Here is a 20,282-nt window from a genome sequence, read left to right on the forward strand (position 1 = left end):
GTCCAACTGATAATATATCATGGTTAGGAAGTTAGGCTAAAAAGTTAGGCTATTTACCCAGAAGGGCCTCAGTAAACATTTTCAGGCCTATGATCCTATAAATACTGATTTCAAACAGCCTCAAGGACTTCACAGGACCCTGATAGCCACTATTTAAGATCAGCAGTCTCAGGGAGTTCTCATGATCTTGCACAAATAATATTGGAGATTTGTACTCCTTGGATGCTCAAACTGATCAAACATACAAAGAGCACAGTGGTTGCCAGGGAAGTCACACAAACACTTAGAGAGCCCCTCCTCATTCAAGACAATGCACATAAATCCTGACCAAGACTGAGGTCATGTTAGGGCAGAAAGATTACTTCCCACCATGAGCCTTTCATTGAGTAGTAACAGCAATAATCCTCAGCTCGTTGGGCACTGATGGACACACAGGGCTGTAGGACTAAGCCAGTAGAGTCCACCCAGCTATGTTCTTAGTGACTGTGATACAAAAAGAGTGGACTATGAATTCAGAGCCATGGGAAAAGAATGGCAGACCAGCACAGACTCCAGTTCCTGGAGAGTTGTTTTTATTTATTTATTTTTACATAACAGTGACACAGCATTACTGCTGTGACTCAATATCAGACATACCACAGAGGGTTGATGGGATGCTCCGTGAGGCCCCCAGTCAACTGAGAGGCAAGTACATCACATGTAGGTCCTTCCGCCAATAAAGGGTAGAACAAAGCAAGCCTCCACTAGAATTAATTTGTGGTGTGCTCATGTGTGTATACATGCACGCTTGTGTGTGCACAACCACGTGAGAAGGCTGGTGTCCTGTTCTATCATTCTCCACATTACTTCCTTGAGACAGGGTCTCTTACTGAACTTGGAATTAGGCTGAAAAGCCCAACAATACTTCCATCTCTATTCTAGACAGCACTGGAGTTACAGCCTTGTGTGGTCATGCCTGGCTTTTTACATGAGCTCTGGAGATTCAAGCTCAGATCCACATGCTTGTGTAGCAAGAAGTCTAACCACGGAGCCATGTAGCCAGCACCCAGAATCAATTTTTAATCACCTAAATGCAACTTACTACTTCACACCACCATAACACCAACTCACTTCAGATCTTGCTCCCAGTTGTTCTCTGACATGCTGGGAGCTGTCTCTATTTCTCTCCCCCACTGCTCCTGACCTTCCACATGAGGTTTCTCTGTGGGCTGACCTGGGGATCAGTTTTGAGTGTACATCCTTGCATTACAGCATCCTCTCTTCCAAATTTATCATCTGCTCAAATTTATTATCTTTCAAATTTATCATCTGGCAAGGATGGCAGCAGTGTGACACACACCCAGTGGAGACAGATGCCCCGGGGGGACAATACCAATGTGAATCTGTTTTATTCACACACAGAGGGGAGGCAGGTCAGTGGGAAGTAAGCTGAAGCATCCCAGTGACATCTAAAAAGAGAGGGATCAGAGTCACAGATGCCTGGTTTTGCCAGGATTCCTGACTGTTTCCATCACATGGAGAGCAACCTCCCGTACTGACCTCTGAAGATCCTACATCTACCGCCCCTGCTGTGTTCTGTGAAATGGTTCCTTTTCCACCCTGGGATCTTTTGTTTCTCCTTTTCTTCCACTGACCATGATGATCTCAAAACTCACCCATCAGTGGGTTGACCATGATGACCATATTTCACACAGATTATAACGGACAATCTGTAAGTTATCATAGTAAGGAGAGAAATACAGACAATTGGTGGGCATCTCCATTATGCAACAACATAAACATCTCCTGTTCCAAACACATCTTGTACCCTGTGCTGAGAATCAGCAGATGTTTGAACTTCTGAATGTCCCAGACACCATAATACTATGGACAATCTGAGGAGTGAAATGCTCACAGAGGGCTCCATATGAGGAATCTCAGACATGATATGTGTTCAAACTGGCATTTGAGAGCAAGTGACAGATAGATAGATATTAAGGAGATATCAGCCCCAGATACCTGCTCCAGGAAACGCAAACAGTGAGGAGGCAAGAACAACTGTGAATATTGTTCCCACAGAGATGGAAGTGGATGTTGTTGCTAAGTCCGCTGTTCCATGCAGGTTCTCTTCAGAGGAAACCAACACCCAGAACAAAGAGAACAGCTGTGTTTCCTTTCCCATCTCCAGATGTTTTCTTAAGTGCCCATCTCCAGGATAAAACCCCATGTGAGCTGCACTCGGGAGCTCCCTGTTGTTCTGCTGTTGATGTCTGCCCTACATCACTAACCTGGATATTTATAAAGTATCCCCAGGCTGGGTAGATGAATATCCATGGTGAGGAACTCACAGTGGTGTGCAGACAAAGTGTTGGGGGAGCCTGAAGGAAACCACACTCTGCAGCTGTGCAGGGGAAGGGACCTGCCCTCCTCAACAGGAAGGGGCCAGCAAAGGAAGGGAAGCACCAGTTCTGCAGGATGCTGCCTTTGGGCCCACACTGCATTGAGGAAACATCAGGCACATGTGAGTGGTATTGGGGGAGGTGACATTTCTGTGAGAAGTCACTGCCGAGTCTGGAGTCTGTCCAAGTCAAATTAGCAGGGAGGTGAATGCCAGCTGCTCTCACTTCCCTTTTCTGTGTGAATACTGATCTTTCGACAAGCTCATGGGAAATGCTCAGCCCTAAGGACCCAAACACCCTGTGTGTGTTGTCTATTCCTAAGCACAGTTGGAGCTTCTGGGAAGAGATACCATGATCTTCACTTCCACAGCCATGCTCTGTCTGGGTGAGATATGAAGACGGGTAGGAGAGAAGCTTGGCACCATTGCCCAGCACTGACTGGACTTCAGGAAGGCCCAGGGGACTCAGGAGACTCTAGGGATGGGAGGGACTGATCAGTGAGGAATAAACTCACAAGCAAACTCTCTTTCAGGACTGACTCTGGGACTCAGGTCTCCAGTGCTGGCAGGTGAGTGTTCTCTGCTGTCTCAGGTCTTTACACCTCACTTAGAAGCAGGACCTAGCTAAAATCTTAGGAATGGAATGGAGAACAGCAAAGGTGAACTAATACTGCAGAAACCAGGAGGGTCCTGAGACTCACCAGTGAGATCTGCAGGGGGAGGATCTGGGACTGAGCCTCTGATTTCTTTTCAAGGATCCATTCCCAACCTACCCTCAGGACTCAGACAGGCTTTGTGGTCCTCTGAGGTATGAGGGTGACTATCTAATGTGAGGAGACCTCAAGGGCTCATAAGTTCCATGTTTATAAAAAGAGAAGCTCAGGTCTCTGGTGCAAACAGATTCCACTGGAGGCTGGGAACAAGCCCAAGTTTCTCCGCTGAATAGTATCATTGAGGGTTATATGCTGTTATTATGAAAACTCTGAAGGTTTATCAGGATACAATGACCTTCCTGCAGCTGGTGGTGGCACAGAAGATTATATTTAGGCTCTCCAGCCCCAGGCTCTGACCTTAGGAAAAGGGTGCCTCCCCACAGCTCATTACTGTGAGACTGTAAGTCCATTAACATATTCCCTCCATCTCTCCTAGGAGACCCCTACAGCAAACCTAGGTTGTCAGCCGTGGACAGCGCTGTTGTGAATGCAGGAGAGACTGTGACCCTTCAATGTATATCATGGCAGAGATATGATGGATTTATTTTGACCAAGGAAGGAGAGCCCAAGTTCTCCAGAACCCTGGACTCACAGTATATTTTCACTGGGCATTTGCAAGCCATGTTTCCTGTGGGTCCTATGACCCTCAGTGACAGGGGGACATTCAGATGTTATGGCTACTACAAAAAAGATCCACAGAAGTGGTCTTTGCCCAGTGACCCCCTGGAAATACACATATCAGGTGAGGCAGCTCCATTAATGACAGAATAACTTATTGAGACCCTAAAGTAAATGCTAGGAGCTCTGCTGTCAAGGGAATGGTTAGCTAAGCGGTACTTCTAGCTTCTAAGTCAGACTTACAGAGTGTGGTGTTCAGTAACACTTCCCGGGCATGATGAGGGTAAGCAGACTATTGGGCAGGAACCAGCTCAACTCCCAGGTCCTAGTCCCCAAGAGCTGCTTAGGAATCACTCTCTCTTGTGTGAACCTGACCCTCTTCTATTCTTAGGGCATTATCTGTGATGGAACTGTTCTGTCCCATAAAGTAGGATGTGACTTCTCTCAGTGCTTTGTCTTGCAGCCTCGTGCTGGGTTCTCTTAGGTTGATCTCCCAGCAATCTTTTAACTGCCTCAGAGGGGTTGTTACAGAAACTCAAGCTCATATGATATTTTCTCTAAGTTGTCAGCCCCATTGACCTACTGTACTTCTTGATTGCAGGCTAAGGGCTCACCAGGTCCACTCAGAGACCCAAATCCTGCAATACTCTATGGGGAAAGTCAAAGAAGTGATAGCTGTAATAAGGGACATGACTCTCAGGGAGCCAGAGAGATGGAGATAGGTCAGAGAATGAAAGGAAAAGGTCAGAGAAAATAAATAGACAGAGACAAAATCTTCATATTTCAGCCATGGTTAGATCTCAGGTCAGAACAAAGGCAAATCATCCTTCTTCCTTCCAGGAGAGCTGTCTGTCACAATCCTGTCCTCAGGAAATCCAATGACACTGCTGTGCTAATCATAGAGCCTGACAGACTTTTTCCTTATATTCAAATGCTCCGCCATGTCTAAGACCTTAAACTACAGCTCAATCCGACTAGGCAGAATTCTCTGTGAGTGTTGTGAACTCTAGACCTGCATATCTTATGGGTCCCAAGGATATTCTCTATACATCAAATTACCCACTAATGACCCCTGGTCCTTACAGTCTTAAGTGAGGTAGTATGGACCCAACATTTAAGAACTCAAAATCTCATTCAGTGTCCACCCCAGGAAAACTCTTAGTCTGGATGGAAATGAGAGGGCCTAGGGAGAGTCAGAAAGAGGGATATTCACTGTTTTTGAGATGGAGGCTGTCAGGGGATATCCACCATACTCCATGGCAATGACATCCTTGGTGTTTCATGTATTTTCTTTGTTTTTTTTTTTTTTTTTTTTTTTGCTTTTTCGAGACAGGGTTTCTCTGTGTAGCTTTGCGCCTTTCCTGGAACTCACTTGGCAGCCCAGGCTGGCCTCGAACTCACAGAGATCCCCCTGCCTCTGCCTCCCAAGTGCTGGGATTAAAGGCGTGTGCCACCACCACCCGGCTCTTTCTTTTTTGATTAAGACTTTTTTTTATTCACTTTACATACCAACCACAGATCCCCTCTCTTGCTTCCCCCCAGCAACCCCAACCTTCCCCCCACAACTCACCCCCCATTCCCTACTCTGGCAAGATAAGGCCTCCAATGGGGAGTCAGCAGAGCCTGGTCCATTAAGTTGAGGCAGATCCACCCCCCTGCATCAAGGCTATGTAAGGTTTCCCCCCCATAGATTTTCCAAAAAACAAGCTCACACACCAGGGATGGATTCTGATCTTACAGCCAGGGGGCCCCTAAAGCAGATCAGGCTACACAACTGTCTAACTTATACAGAGGGCCTAGTCCAGTCCCATGGAGGCTCAATAGTTGTTGGTCTAAAGTTCCCACTAGTTTGATTTGGTTGTCTCTGTAGGTTTTCCCATCATGATATTGATGCCCTTGCTCACAGAATCCCTCTTTTCTCTCTCTTTGACTGGCCTTCTGGAGCTGGGCCTGGTGCTCGGCTGGGGATGTCTACACCTGCTTCCATCAGTTACTAGATGAAGGCTCTATGATGATACAGTTAGGGTATTCACCAATCTTATTTCTGGGGTAAGCCAGTTCATGCGCCCTCACCACTATTGCTAGTAGTCTAAACTGGGGTCATCCTTGTGGATTCCTGGGAACCTCCTTAGCACCAAGTTTCTCCCTATCCCGATGATGTCTCCCTCTATCATGTATCTCTTTTATTGCTCTCCCACTCTGTCCCTGTTCAACCTCGACTATCCCATTCCCTATGTTCTCATCCCTTACCCCTACTCTCTATTGCCCCCTCACCTCCAGTTTACTCATAAAGATCTTATCTATTTCCCCTTCCCAGGGCGATCCATATGTCCCTCTTAGAGTTCTCCTTGTTAGCTAGCTTCTCTGGTGCAGTGGGTTGTAGTCTGGTTATCCTTTACTTTATATCTAGTATCCACCTATGAGTGAGTACATACCATGTTTGTCCTTCTGAGTCTAGGTTACCTCAGTCAGGACGATATTTTCTAGTTCTATCCATTTGCCTGCAAATTTCATACTATTGTTTTTTTCCTGCTGAGGTATTGTTTTTTTCCATTGTGTATATGTGCCACATTATCTTTATTCATTCTTTGGTTGAAGGGCATCGAGGTTGTTTCCAGGTTCTGGCTATTATGAATAATGCTGCTATGAACATAGTTGAGCATATGTCTGTAGCTAGAGTTTTCCTGCCTGGCCCACAGTCAGGGCAAATCTCTGTCACTCCCCAGTCCCACGGCCGCTCAGACCCAACTGAATAAACACAGAGACTTATATTGCTTACAAACTGTATGGCCATGGCAGGCTTCTTGCTAACTGTTCTTATATCTTAAATTAATCCATTTCTATAAATCTATGCCTTGCCATGTGGCTCGTGGCTTACATGCTGCTTGTCATGGCAGTTGCTGGCAGTGTCTCCTTCCGCCTTCCTGTTCTTTCCTTTCTCCTCTCTGTTAGTTCCCCCTATACTTCCTGCCTAGCCACTGGCCAATCAGTGTTTTATTTATTGACCAATCAGAGTAATTTGACATACAGACCATCCCACAGCATATGTCCCTGTGATATGACTGAGTATTCCTTGTGTATGTGCCCAAGAATTGGTATCATTGGGTCTTGAGGTAGATGGATTCTCAATTTTCTGAGAAATCCCCATACTGATTTCCAAAGTGGCTGTCCCAGTTTGCACTGTCACCAACTGTGGAAGAGTGTTCCCCTTACTCCATATCCAATATAAGCTGTCATCAATGCTTTTTTTTTTAAATCTTAGCCTTTCTGACAGGTCTAAGATGGTACCTCAGGTTTGTTTTGATTTGCATTTCCCTGATGAGTAAGGACGTTGAGCAACTCCTTAAATGTCTTTTGGACATTTGAACTTCTTCTGTTGAGAATTCTCTGTTTAGCTCTGTAGATAATTTTTTAATTGGATTGTTTGGCATTTTGATGTCTAGTTTATTTAATTTTTTAAAATATATTTTGGAGATTAGCCCTCTGTCAGATGTGGGGTTGGTGAAGATCTTTTTCCATTCTGTTGTTTTGTCTTATTCACCATGTCTTTGCCTTACAGGAGCTTCTCAGTTTCAGGAGGTCCCATTTGTTAATTGTTGATCTCAGTGTCTGTGCTACTGGTGTTATATTTAGGAAGTGATCTCCTGTGCCAATGCATTCAAGACTACTTCTTAGTTTTACTTCTATCAGGTTCAGTGTAACTGGATTTATTTTCTTTGATCCACTTGTATTTGAGTGTTATGCTTGGCAACAGACATGGATATATTTGAATCTTCTACATGTTGGCATCCAGTTATGCCAGTACAATTTATTGAAGATGCTTTCTTTTTGCCATTGCACAGTTTTGTCTTCTTTGTAAAAAAAATCAGGTGTTCATAGGTGTGTGGATTAATGTCGGGATCTTCAATTTGATTCCATTGGTCCACATGACAGTTTTTATGCCAATACCAAGTTGGTTTTATTACTATAGCTCTTTAGTAGTCCTAGAGGTCAGGGATGGTGATACCTACTGAAGTTACTTTATTGTAGAGGATTGTTTTAGCTTTCCTGGATTTTTGTTTTGTTTTTCCATATGAAGTTGAGTATTGTTCTTTCCAGGTATGTCAAGAATTGTATTGGGATTTTGGTGGGGATTGCACTGAATCTATAGGTTGCTTTTGGCAAAATTGCCATTTTTACTATGTTAATCCTACCTATTTATAAGCATGGGAGATCTTTTCATTTTCTGATATCTTCTTCAATTTCTTTTCCCAGAGACTTAAAGATTTAGTCACACAGGTCTTTCACTTGCTTGATTAGTGTTACCCCAAAGTATTTTCTGTTACTTGTGGCTATTTTAAAAGGTGACGTTTCTCTGATTTCTTTCTCATTTATCATTTGTATATAGGAGAGTAACTGATTTTTTTAAGTTAACCTTGTATTCTGCCATATTACTGAGGGTGTTTTTCAGTTTTAGGAGTTTTCTGGTAGATTTTTGGGGTCATTTATGTATACTATTATGTCATCTGCAAATAGTGACTTCTTCCTTTCCAATTTATATCCTCTTGATCTCCTTTTGATGTCTTCTTTAGCTCTAGCTAAAACTTTGAATACTATATTGAATATATATAGGGAGAGGGGAAAGCCTTGTCTTGTTTCTGATTTTAGTGGAACTGCTTTGAGTTTATTTCCATTTAATTAGACATTGGTTGTTGGCTTTCGATAAATTGCCCTAATTATGTTTAGGTGTGTTTCTTGTATTCCTGATCTCTCCAAGACCTTTATCATGAAGGGGTGTTGGATTTTGTCAAGGGCTTTTTCAACATCCAATAAGATGATCATACATTTTTTTCTTTCAGTTTATGTATATGGTGTATTACATTGACAAATTTTCATATGTTGAGCCATTCATGCATCTCAGTGAAGAAGCCTGCTTGGTCATGGTGGATCATTATTTTGATATGTTCTTGGATTCAATTTGCCCATATTTTATTGAGTATTTTTGCATCAATGTTCATGAGGGAGATTGGTCTGTAATTTTCTTTCTTTGCTGCATCTTTGTGTGGATTGGGAATCAGGGTAACTGTAGCAGCATAAAAAAGAGTTTGGCAGTGTTCCTTCTGTTTCTATTGTGTGGAACAATTTGAAGAGTATTGATATTAGCTCTTCTTTGAAATTCTGGTAGAATTCTGCACTGAAAACATCTTTCTTTTGGTTGGGAGACTTTTAATGGCTGTTTGTATTACCTTAGGGGTTATAAGTCTATTTAAATTGTTTATCTGGTCTTGATTTAATTTTGGTATGTGGTACCTATCCAGAAAATTGTCCATTTGTTTTAGATCTTCAAATTTTGTGTAGTACATGTTTTTGAAATATGACCCAATGATTTTCTGGATTTACTCATTGTCTGTTGTTATGTCTCTCTTTTCAATTCTGATTTTGTTTTCTGGATTTCTCTCTCTGCCATTTAGTTAGTTTCCATAAGGGCTTGTCTATCTTGTTGATTTTCTTAAAGAACCAGCTCTTAATTTCATGGATTCTTTGTATTTTTCTCTTTGTTTCTATTTTACTGATTTCAGCCCTTAGTTGATTATTTCCTGGCATCTATTCCTCCTGAGTGAGTTTGCTTCTTTTTGTTCTAGAGCTTTCAAGTGTACTGTTAAGTTTCTAGTGTGAGACTTCTCTAACTTCTTTATGTGGGCATCTAGTGCTATGAATTTCCCTCTTCTCACAGCTTTCACACTATCCCAAAAGTTTGGGTATGTTGTACATTCATTTTCATTGATTTCTAGGAAGCCTTTAATTTCTTTCTTTATTTTTTCCTTGACACATTGGTGTTTCAGTTGAGCATTATTCAGTTTCCATGAGATTGTAGACTTTCTGTAGTTTTTGTTGTTGTTGAAATCCAACTTTAAGCCATGGTGGCTGATAAAATACAGGAGGTTATTCCAATTTTTTTGTATCTGTTGAGATTTGCTTTGTGACTGAGTATGTGGTCAGTTTTAGAGTAGATTCCATGGGGTGCTGAAAAGAAGGTATATTCCTTTGTGTTAGGGTGGAATATTCTGTAGATACCTAATAAGTACATTTGAGTCATTACATCTGTTAGATCCCTTATTTATCTATTAAATTTCTGTCTGGCAGATCTGTCCATTGGTGAGAGTGAAATGGTGAAGTCTCCCACTAGTAGTGTGTGGTGTTTGATGCGAAATTTAAGATTTGGTAATGTTTCTTTTACATATGTGGTTGTCCTTATATTTGGGACATAAATGTTCAGAATTGAGAATTTATCTTGGTGGGTTTTTCCTTTGATAATTATGTAATATCCTACCCAATCTCTTGATTAATTTTAGTTTGAAGTCTATTTAATTAGTTATTAGGATAGTGTCACCAGTTTGCTTCTTAAGTTCCTTTAATTGGAAAGTCTTTCCCCAACTTTTACTCTGTGATAGTGTTTGTCTTTGAAGTTGAGATGTGTTTCTTGTACGAATCAGAAGGATGGTTCCTGTTTTTGTATCCACTCTGTTAGCCTTTTTTAAATAGATGAATTGAGTCCATTGATATTAAGAGATATTAATGACCAGTGATTGTTAATTTCTGTTATCTTTTGGTATTAGTGAGTGTGTGTTTCCCTTCTTTGGGATTTACTGCTGTGGGGTTAACTATTGCTTGTGTTTTTGTGGGTACATCTGACTTCATTAGGTTGGGGTTTTCCTTCTAGTGCTTTCTGTAGGGCTGGATTTGTGGATAGGTATTGCTAAAATCTGTTTTTTTCTTAGAATGTCTTGTGTATTCCATGTATGGTGACTGAAAGTTTTGCTGAATACAGTAGTCTGGGCTGGCAACCATGGTCTCTTAGTGTGTGCAAAACATCTGTCCAGGACTTTCTGGCTTTCAGAGCCTCCATTGAGAGTTGGGTGTTATTTTTATGGGTCTGCCTTTATAAGTCACTTGGCCTTTTTCCTTTGCTGCTCTTCACATTTTTTCTTTATTCTGTATGTTTAGTGGTTTGATTATTATGTTGCTGGGGATTGTTTTTTTTTGGGGGGGGGTGATTCTACTTGGTGTTCTATGGTCTTCCTGTATCTCCATAGGTATCTCCTTCTTTAATTTCGGAAAGTTTTCTTCTGATTTTGTTGAATATATTTTCTGTTCCTTTGCCATAGTGTTTGTCTCCTTCTTCTATCCCTATTATTCTTAGGTTTGCTCTTTCCATGGTGTCCCCAGATTTCCTGGACATTTTGTGTTATGGCTTTTTTGCCTTCAGTGTTTTCTTTGACTGATGAATCTATTTCCTTTATTGTACCCTCCATGCCCTAGATCCTCTCTTCCATCTCATGTATTCTGTTGGTTGTGCTTGCATCTGCAGTTTCTTTTTGTTGACTCAGATTTTTTTATTTCCAGTATTCCCTTCGTTTGTGTCTTCTTCATTGTTTGTGTTTAAATTCTCATGTCTTGAACTGTTTCCTTCACCTGTTTAATTGCTTTTTCTTGATTTTCTTGGCTTTCTTTGAGGGATTTATTGATTTCTTCTAATTTTTTGTTTGTCTTTTCCTCAATTTCTTTAAGTGAATTTTTCATTTCCTCTTTAAAGGCTTCTATCATCTTCATAAAGTTATTTTTAAGGTCACTTTCTTTTGCTTCTTCTGTGTTGTGATGATCAGGTCTTGCTGTTGTAGAACCACTGGTTTCTGATGGTGCCATATTGCTCTCTATGATGTTGTATGAATTCTTGTACTGGCATCTACCCATCTCTTCCTCTAATCAATGCATGATGTGTCTGTGTCCGAGGGAGTTGCTCTTGGTCCAGTCTGTGCTGGCTGTGTCTCTGTCTCAGGGGGCCACTCTTGGTCCAATCGTAGCTCTTGGTCTAATTGGACCTGGCAGATTCTGTGTCTCAGGGAGCTGCTCTTGGTTCAATCAGAGCTGGTGGATTATGTTTCTCAGGTTGCAGCTGAGGTCACAGGGGGATGGGTGGGTTTGGGTTAGTGAGTGGGTCTTGTAGATGGCAGAGTCCAATAGTTGGTGTTGGTGTGGAAGCCTGCCCACAGGAGTCTTCCCTGCTGACTGGCAGCTGGGGCAGAGATGGGTGGGCATTGTTTACTTTGTATTTTTTTTTGTTAAGCTTATATATTGTTTCTTCTTTTCTGGAAATTTATAAATTATAACGTTCTTTCAAAAGAAAGTAAATCTACTGTCTTCAGGTGGTTGGATGGTGTTTATATATCAGTTAGAGAGAAAATTTGTCTTAACATCAAATCTTTCCAAGATATTTTAAACGGATAATTAATTGTATACCCAAAATAAATTTTTTCATAAAATTATATATGCTTAAGGGAAGATGAGTGAATTACTCAATGACTTTAATAATTTTCAAGTTACATTTTAGAGCCTTATATTTTCTAAATAATGAAGCATACAAAAAATTTTGTTTCTTTATCTTATTTTATTTCATATTTATGTAGAGTATTTCTTTTTCAATGGCTTTTCAGTTTTTTTTGGATTCACTGTTAAAAAGGCATATCAATTTGATTGAGGCAAATATTTTGCTTCTTTAAAATTATTATTCACGTATGTCCTTTGTAGAAATTGGTACTTTTTTGAAAGATGTTTTCATCCAAGGATATCAGGTAGTATTACCATACTCACACCATGACCTCTTATCTCATCCCTCTATTACCAAACATTTCCCCATTCTACTCATATTTAGTTTCACACAGATCAACATACACTCACACACGTGTATGATTTTGTTTTGTTTTATGTATATTGGTCTTTTGTCTGCATATATGTCTATCAACTACTTACATCAATGCAATTGGAGTCCAGGAGAGGACTTCAGATCCTCTGGGACTGTAGTTACAAATGGTTGTGAACTGTTGTGTGGGTGCTGGGAACCAAACCTGGGTCCTCTGGAAGAACAGCCAATGCTCCTAGCTGTTGAATCATCTTGCCATCCTCATGTATGTATTTTAATTTAAAATTTTTATTGAGAATTTCATAGATGAATACTGTGTTTACATCATTTACACCTCTCTATCTCTGTCTCCGTCCACCAACTCCTCCTATATCCCTCTCAAATTCAAGGTCTTTTATTCTTTTCTTCTTCTTCTTCTTCTTCTTCTTCTTCTTCTTCTTCTTCTTCTCTCTCTCTCTCTCTCTCTCTCTCTCTCTCTCTCTCTCACACACACACACACACACACACACACTCACAAACCTACTAGGTCAATTTGTTGTTATTTCTATGTACATTTGTTTAAGACTGACCACTTGGGATTGAATAATCTATTTGGAAGTCCTTCCCTGTAGAAAACTGATTCTCTATCCTAGAAGCCATTGCCTGTCTATAACTCATCATCTAGGGTTGGGGTCTTGTGAAATTTTCCACATCCACATTGGCATATCAACTGTATTGTCATTATTCAGGTCTTGTTTAGGCTGCCCCATTGTTGATATATCATGGGTGCAGCTACCCTACTATGTCTAGAAGACGCAATATCACCGCAGGTATTCTGCTCATCTGGCTCTAAGCAATCTTTTTGATATGTTTCCCATGATTTTCCTTTGGACTTCCAAATAGGGATTGTGTTGTATATGTGTTAATTAGGGTTGGCCACTCATGGTCACTTCTCTGCATTTTGACCAGTTTTGAAACTCTGTATTGGCCTCCATCTACTGCAAAATGATGCTTCTTTAATAAGGCATGAAAGGTATCATGTGAATGAATTTGTGTATGTCTATGTAGCACCTATAAGTGAGACACATTTTGTAATATTCATTCTTCTGAGTTACTTGGCTTAATATAATGATCTCTAGTTGTACCTATTGAAAGCAGTGTATCTTTCACACCATTTTCCTGCTTCAAATGTTTATATCTGCAATATTAAATAAAGTGTAAGCATACACATGTACATTGATAATTATATATATATATATTGTATTTTTAAATATATCTATTATTACAAAGCATTCATACCAAGATATCCAGTTAATATGTTTTTATGAGTTCATTATTTTTCCACTCTCTTTAGACATGTATCACCTATAACTAGAATAAATCAACATGTGTGTATTTGTGTGTGTGTTGTAAAGGTAACTATGTATCTTTATGAGTTGCAATGTAGTTATTTTAATTAACAAGATGCTGAATAGATTATGAAGCACTACTAGAATTAACTGTGGTAGATAAAGTGCACACAGTCTCATACTGTTACTCCTTTGATCTCTTGACTTCAGAACCACCTGAGGAACACCCTTTACCCCTGGATCCTGGGTCCTTAGCTGGTGACTCAGTGAAAGTCATCTCAAAGGAGATTAGCTTTCATCACCCTGTACTCCACACTGGGCAGAGATCAAAGGAGGCTTCATTAATTCTGAAGAGTGGGAGAGTATTTTTTTTTCATCCGTAGCTCTTAGGAGTCAGATACCTTTCTTCCAAAGCAATTTATACTTAATAGGGAGAACTGGAGCTGTAGAATTCATTAAGACAACCAGAGGGAGCTCTGTCATAGCAGGGAAAGGATCTTCAAGAAATTATGTGATGAGAAAAATATGCAAGGAATAAAGGAAGTAACATAAAGCCCATGAGAAAGGCTCAGGTCTCTTAAGTACTTCATACAGCCTACCTCTTTTCCTTGTTTATCAGGAGCATCTGAGATGATCAACTCATCAAAAGTCAAGATAGGTGAGTAATAGGAGTTTGTCATTAAGGGATGGATGCAGAGAATCAAGTTTTCCTTTTCCAGTGAAGTCAGTGGCTGAGGGTGGAAATCTATTCATTTGGGAGTGACTTTGGTCTGCCCTGACCTGTTTGTGTACAATCTCCAGCCTCAAAACCCCAGGATCATACAATGGACAACCTCATCCGGATGGCTATGGTTGGCTTGGTCTTCCTGGTTTTTGGGATTCTGCAATTCAAGACTTTGTACAGCTACAGACGGATCTGATAAGCACCTAGGAGATGAACAGAAGAGACAGCAGCATCCTTCTTGTTGGCAGATTCTGAGAAATAGGTCTGAGGATTCAAAGGGTTTTTGTAAGAAAATCTGGGGTTTATGTTTGAAACTGTTTTCAGTATTGTTCAGGGAGCAAGTGTGTTTTGGGTTGAAGGAGAGGTCTGGATGTTGGGGTACAGAGCTTTCTCCTACCAGATTAAGTTTCTATTTACTGTGTTGGGAGCTTTTGTTGAGTGATGCCTCCTCTCTTACTACAAGACACAGGAAAAATCATGTCCTAAAGCCTGGTTGGGTTCTTAACCTCAACCATCTTCTAATTTCTCTCAGCTTAATGTAACATTTTCCTTAATTATATATCATCATATTCTCCATTGCACTGTGAGATTCTGTTTTTTCTAATGATAACAAGGTATCTGTCTCAATAACAATAACTATGAGCATAAATCAGATTCTAGAAAGAAAAATGACTGAACAAAAAAGTCAAATCCTGAAACCCTGCAATTTTCACTACATGGTCATTGTATGGTTTCTCCTAAAATATAAAGACTTACCAGCCATCAACACACTGGTGTTTGAAGGAGTTTTCTAGAAGGGTACTGTTGACATGGGCTTTGTAAATATCATTTTCTAAACATGTTCCAATATGTGACATTTATTGATTGCTGTATATAATATAATCTCCTCCTGGCCAACTTCATGACATACACGTAAAACCATGTATGAGAAGTTTGGAAATGATACGTGATATTGATGTACTTTTAATCAAATTTATCTGTTAATTGCTGCCACATGCAAAAGCAATTAACATGTAAATAAATCAACATTTAATGCCTTTGATATAATCATTTCTTTGGGGACTGGAGAAATGGCTCAGAGGTTCAGAGCACTGTCTGCTCCTCCAGAGGATTCTCGTTCAGTTTCCAGCATCTTCCTGGTGGTTCACAACTCCAGTTCCATAGAATCTGACATCTTCTGGCCTTTGTGGCTATGAACATTCATGCAGAAAAAACACCCCCCCACACACAAACAAAAATAAATAAAATAGGAAAAATTAATCACTGCTCAATTCTATAAAGTTAATTTGTAAAATAATTTATAATGTCTACATAAACAATCATGAAACAAGCAAAAATGACAGTTGTATGTCTTGAAATGTTGAGGCACAGGTGTGTGGGTTCATGCAGAGCTGTGGAAAAAACTCAGAGGCACCTTAAGAATGAATTTAGCCTTTGGGGATGCAGGGGATCATCTCTAAGGACTGAAACACTTTCCCTTTGCCCAGGGCATATTTATTTTTCTCTATATTTACAGTTTAGCCAGTTGATTTCCATATCTCTTAAACAACCTGAAAGAATCTCCCAAAAATATAATGCCAAGTACAAATTACTCAATTCATCAGATACCACAGTTTTCCAGGTTTTCTGAACCAAGTTTTGCACATGTCTTTGTATCCTTGGGAGACTCTGAGACAAGATTCACATAGAGCAACAAGACAAACAAAAGGTGTTTGCTAAACAAAAGATGGGTTAGCGATGGGTGCTACTCTCTGGCACCCAGGCCAGATGTAGCCCAGTGGCAATGCAGTCATCACAGATCTCCCTTTCTTTTATACAAAAATCAGTTATCTTGAAGGTTATTCAGCCTCACAGTAAATACAGCTTTTTTTCTATCTATCTGTCTTACAATCTTATGCAACTATACCAAAACACATTTTAAAGTCAATAAGTTACTATTGCTAGAACAAGAGCAACATCTACTAGGATAAGAAATCTATTAAAGTGATTCATAGGATTGAATGAGGCTATGGTATCTGCTGGACATTCCATAATGTCCATTCCTGTCATATCATGTAACTTTTTCAAAAGTTTCTTTAATTTCTTTCTGTAAATCATTTGAGAAGAATTAGGGTGACCCAACATGTGCATCTTAACCTTATCTCAATCATTCTTGCTTTCATTAAATCTTAAGGGTGTGATACAATAACAATAAACATTCCAATCACATTTTAATTTTACCTGCTACTTCAAAATTTCTAATTGATCCCCCAATAATACAATGGCTTGCCTTAACTCAGCTAATTCATTTGCTATCTCATTATCAATCTGATTTTGTTCAGTCGAAAGTTCTTCTGAATCCCTATGCTAGTCTCTAATGAATTCAGCAGTTTGAATTTCTTTATGAAGCACCACTCCAGCTGTTGCTGCCACAGCTGTCAATGCAACGATTCCCATAATAACTACAACCACCAGTCCAACCATTTAACATGTTCTTTGTACTCTTCTTTCATTGAGCTTCTGTACCAGAATCATCACAGGAGACTCTTACATGGCCTTGACAACTTCACTGGCATCAAAATTCCTGGCCTTGCTCTAAGAATATATAAATTTTCAAAGGTCAAATTTAAAAACATACTAGAATTAACACAGGTACAAAGGGTACAGCATTCGCAAGTGATGCTGTATTTATTAGGATTCTATTGTACAGGCCCTTTCAAAAGCAAGTAAGTACACATGACATAAAAGGATGGCTTTAATTTAGTCTAAAAGACAGAGTATAGTTATTTTCCTTAATGTTTAATTTTTTTCCCCATGACTTAAGTGGGTGGAAGTCACTTGCCAATTTCTATAAGTTAGTCTGAATTGAATTGTCAATTTGCAGGAGAGGACTTGCCATTCCAACTCCATGCCACTGAATAGGTTCATTAACAGAAGCATTGATTTTCACAGTTCCATTCAAATTATACCATTTGTATCTTAACTCTGAGTGAGAATATTTTTCCTGAGGGGAGCCAGAAGGGTTCCAATCAGTGATGTCTCCTTTGGAAACATTAATTAGCACTCAAGGTTCTCACTCTTACACTGTTGCCAATGTACCCAGTCAGGTTCCTTGTTGGTAACCCTCATCTCACAGAATGTAGATTTATGGAATTAATAGTATTAATCTCTTGTCCTTTAAAGCTGGATGCATGGAGCATATAAAACTTATTATGATAATCTTGGGTAATATTGACCATGGATATCCATATTTTAGGGGTTATATTTAGTCATTGAATTCTATTTCCCATGCAAATAGAAATTCCTTGTAATCCAACAATGTAATTGTCAATCACTTTACCCTTCTCCATTGGCTGGGCAGGACCTAGGTTGTCATAAGAACCAGGTAGTCAAGAAGATCCACTAACCATTACAGAAATATTCGTATTTCCCCAACTTACTGATATGTTAATTGGAGGATTGAGAATAAAGCCCAATGATTATGATCCATCCCTTTTATGTGCACCGTTAACACAGAAAGCATGGCAAGAAATAAATTTGTAGCATTTAGAGGCTTTTGAGTCATGCAAGGTGTCATCTCTTCTTTATCACTCAAACTCTTCAGCTGTCCCCAGTTGGGGGTGGGGGAGAGAGTTTGTTGTCTGGTCCAAAGGCCTCCTGCGTCCTGTCTTTCACAGAGGCATCTCTGCAGCTACAGCATCCAGGAGATTTCTCTTGCTCATGCTGAGATTTTTATCAATTTGATGCAATTCACAATTTATTATCTCTTGTGGAAACATAAACATAACTTTGGCCCTAACTTAGAGCGTCTCCTGAACTATTTTGATATTAATATCAAATATTAATTAGCACCCGAGGTTTCTCATGCTTATACTGTTGCCAATGTACCCAGTCAGGTTCATTTAAAATTTATAATACATGGGCTGACTCAATTCAGCAGCTCTCTCCAAAACTCAATGTTGTTCCTGTTTCATTAGAATTAAAAAAATTTAAAGTTAGTAAGGCATTATGCAGTCTATCTCTGGAGGTCCTCATATCCCACTTCTGTTCAGCAAGCATCTCTTTTAGGGTGCAGTTAGATCTCTCAACAATTGCTTGTCCTGTAGGATTGCATGTTATCCCAGTAACATGTTTTATGTTGTAATGTGCAAAAAGTTGTTTCATTTTACTGGAAAAATAAGCTGGGACATTATCAGTCTTAATTTGTACTGGTATGCCCATTATGGCCATTGTTTCTAATAAATGTGTAATTATAAAATTTGCCTTTTTAGAACTTAAGGCAGATATCCATTGGAACCCAGAATAAGTGTCAATAGTATGATGAACATATCTTAATTTTCCAAAATTTACTAAATGAAATATATCCATTTGCCAAATTTCATTCCTTTGTGTACCTTTAGGATTAGTTTCTGCAGGTAAAGCAACTTGATTATAAAAAGAACAGGCAGGACAGTTTTTATAATTTCCTTAGCCTCTTGCCAAGTAATTGAAATTTTTTTCTTTAAGCTTTTATTATTAACATGTGTTTTTAATGAAAGTCTGAGGCTTCCAACATAGATCCTATCAATAATTGATCAATTTCCACATCTCCTGTCAATGGCCTAGGCAACTGAGTATGGGTAATATAAAGTGGGCAATCTCTTTCTTGGATTGTCTGTTGTAGTTGTACAAATTATAAAGCTAATTCTGAATTATCAGGAATAAATTCATCAGTCTCTATATGCAATACAACCCTCTACCAGCATATTGAGAATCAGTAATTACGTTGAGAGGTTCCTTAAAGTCTAATAAATCCATCAGAGTGACATACAGCTCTGATTTTTAAAGCCAGAGTAGTTGGGCTATTGGCAGAGGCCCCTACTCCAAATTTGAATAGACAACTCCCGTCCTATCTTGCCTTTGTACAACCTGCATAGTCTGTGACTTTCCCTTATAATTCTTTACCAGGAACATACCCCATTTTAAACATCATTTTATGAGCTGATTCTGAAATTGTAGGAATATTAATTTGAGCTCCCCATTGTTGTAACAAATCTCTCCCCCATAAATTTACGGCTATATCAGCCATATAAAGCTTTAACATTCCTACCTGTCATTCAGGCACTATACATTTAACCTATTCTACACTCTTGTTTTACTTGAGATAAGGTTCAAATGTCTACAAATTGAGTGGAGACTTCTTGCAAAAGCCACTTGGGATCCCAGGATTCTTGTGAAATTATAGATACATCAGCATCAGAATCCAATAATCCTTCAATCTAAATCCCATTTAATTTTATCTTTAATTTAGGCCATTCATCAATTCATCATTGATAACTGTTTGCCCAAACACCTTTTTTTCCTGTACTTCCAAAATCTCCAGTTCTACATATAGGTGTCATTTTGCCTTTAAGCTATGGAAGCAATAATAATTGAGCACGTCTATCACTAGCTTCTATTTCAATGGGCCTTTATATATATGCCATCTATAAAGACATTAAAGACAATCTCTGTAGGATTTTAAGAGTAACTTTGGGCAATACTCTGGAGTATTTTTATAAAATTTTAAAAAGAGGATCCTTTTTCATAGATCCCAAGTAACATGTTAATGCAACTTGGCAATTATTAACAGTGTATATCAAAGAATTTACCTGTATTTAATGGAAAAACAACTTCTGTAAGCTCTCCATCTAGCTCTCGGACAGCATCAGCGGCATCTCGGTGATCCTCAAATTCAACCAACGCAAAGCCAGGAGGGTTTCGAGCAACCCACATACTTCGGAGTGGTCCATAATAGCCAAAAGCCCACTCTAATTCAGTCTTGTTCCCATTGTTTCCAAGATTACCCACATACACCTTACAATCTAATGGACAGGAATCACGATGC

The 20,282-nt window shown here is 39.5% G+C and overlaps 1 protein-coding gene across 1 annotated transcript; it reads left to right on the forward strand.

The window, feature by feature from the left end:
- The first annotated feature begins 2,621 nt into the window (after window positions 1-2,621).
- LOC121826712 (leukocyte immunoglobulin-like receptor subfamily A member 5) lies at window positions 2,622-17,980 on the forward strand. Its single transcript, XM_042270540.2, has 5 exons — window positions 2,622-2,763; window positions 2,911-2,946; window positions 3,527-3,832; window positions 14,333-14,371; window positions 14,515-17,980. The coding sequence occupies exons 1-5, from the start codon at window positions 2,730-2,732 to the stop codon at window positions 14,631-14,633; spliced, it is 534 nt and encodes a 177-aa protein (XP_042126474.1). The 5' UTR covers window positions 2,622-2,729; the 3' UTR covers window positions 14,634-17,980.
- The last annotated feature ends 2,302 nt before the right edge of the window (window positions 17,981-20,282 follow it).

The sequence above is a fragment of the Peromyscus maniculatus genome, chromosome 1 (assembly GCF_049852395.1).
Source record: "Peromyscus maniculatus bairdii isolate BWxNUB_F1_BW_parent chromosome 1, HU_Pman_BW_mat_3.1, whole genome shotgun sequence".
Taxonomy (NCBI): domain Eukaryota; kingdom Metazoa; phylum Chordata; class Mammalia; order Rodentia; family Cricetidae; genus Peromyscus; species Peromyscus maniculatus.

Bases quoted from the DNA above. Each gene is read 5' to 3' on its own strand.
- LOC121826712 (XM_042270540.2), top strand. From the start codon at position 2,730: ATGATCTTCACTTCCACAGCCATGCTCTGTCTGG. The intron at 2,947-3,526 runs GTGAGTGTTCTC...CATCTCTCCTAG, and splicing joins CAGGTCTCCAGTGCTGGCAG to GAGACCCCTACAGCAAACCT. The intron at 14,372-14,514 runs GTGAGTAATAGG...TACAATCTCCAG, and splicing joins CTCATCAAAAGTCAAGATAG to CCTCAAAACCCCAGGATCAT.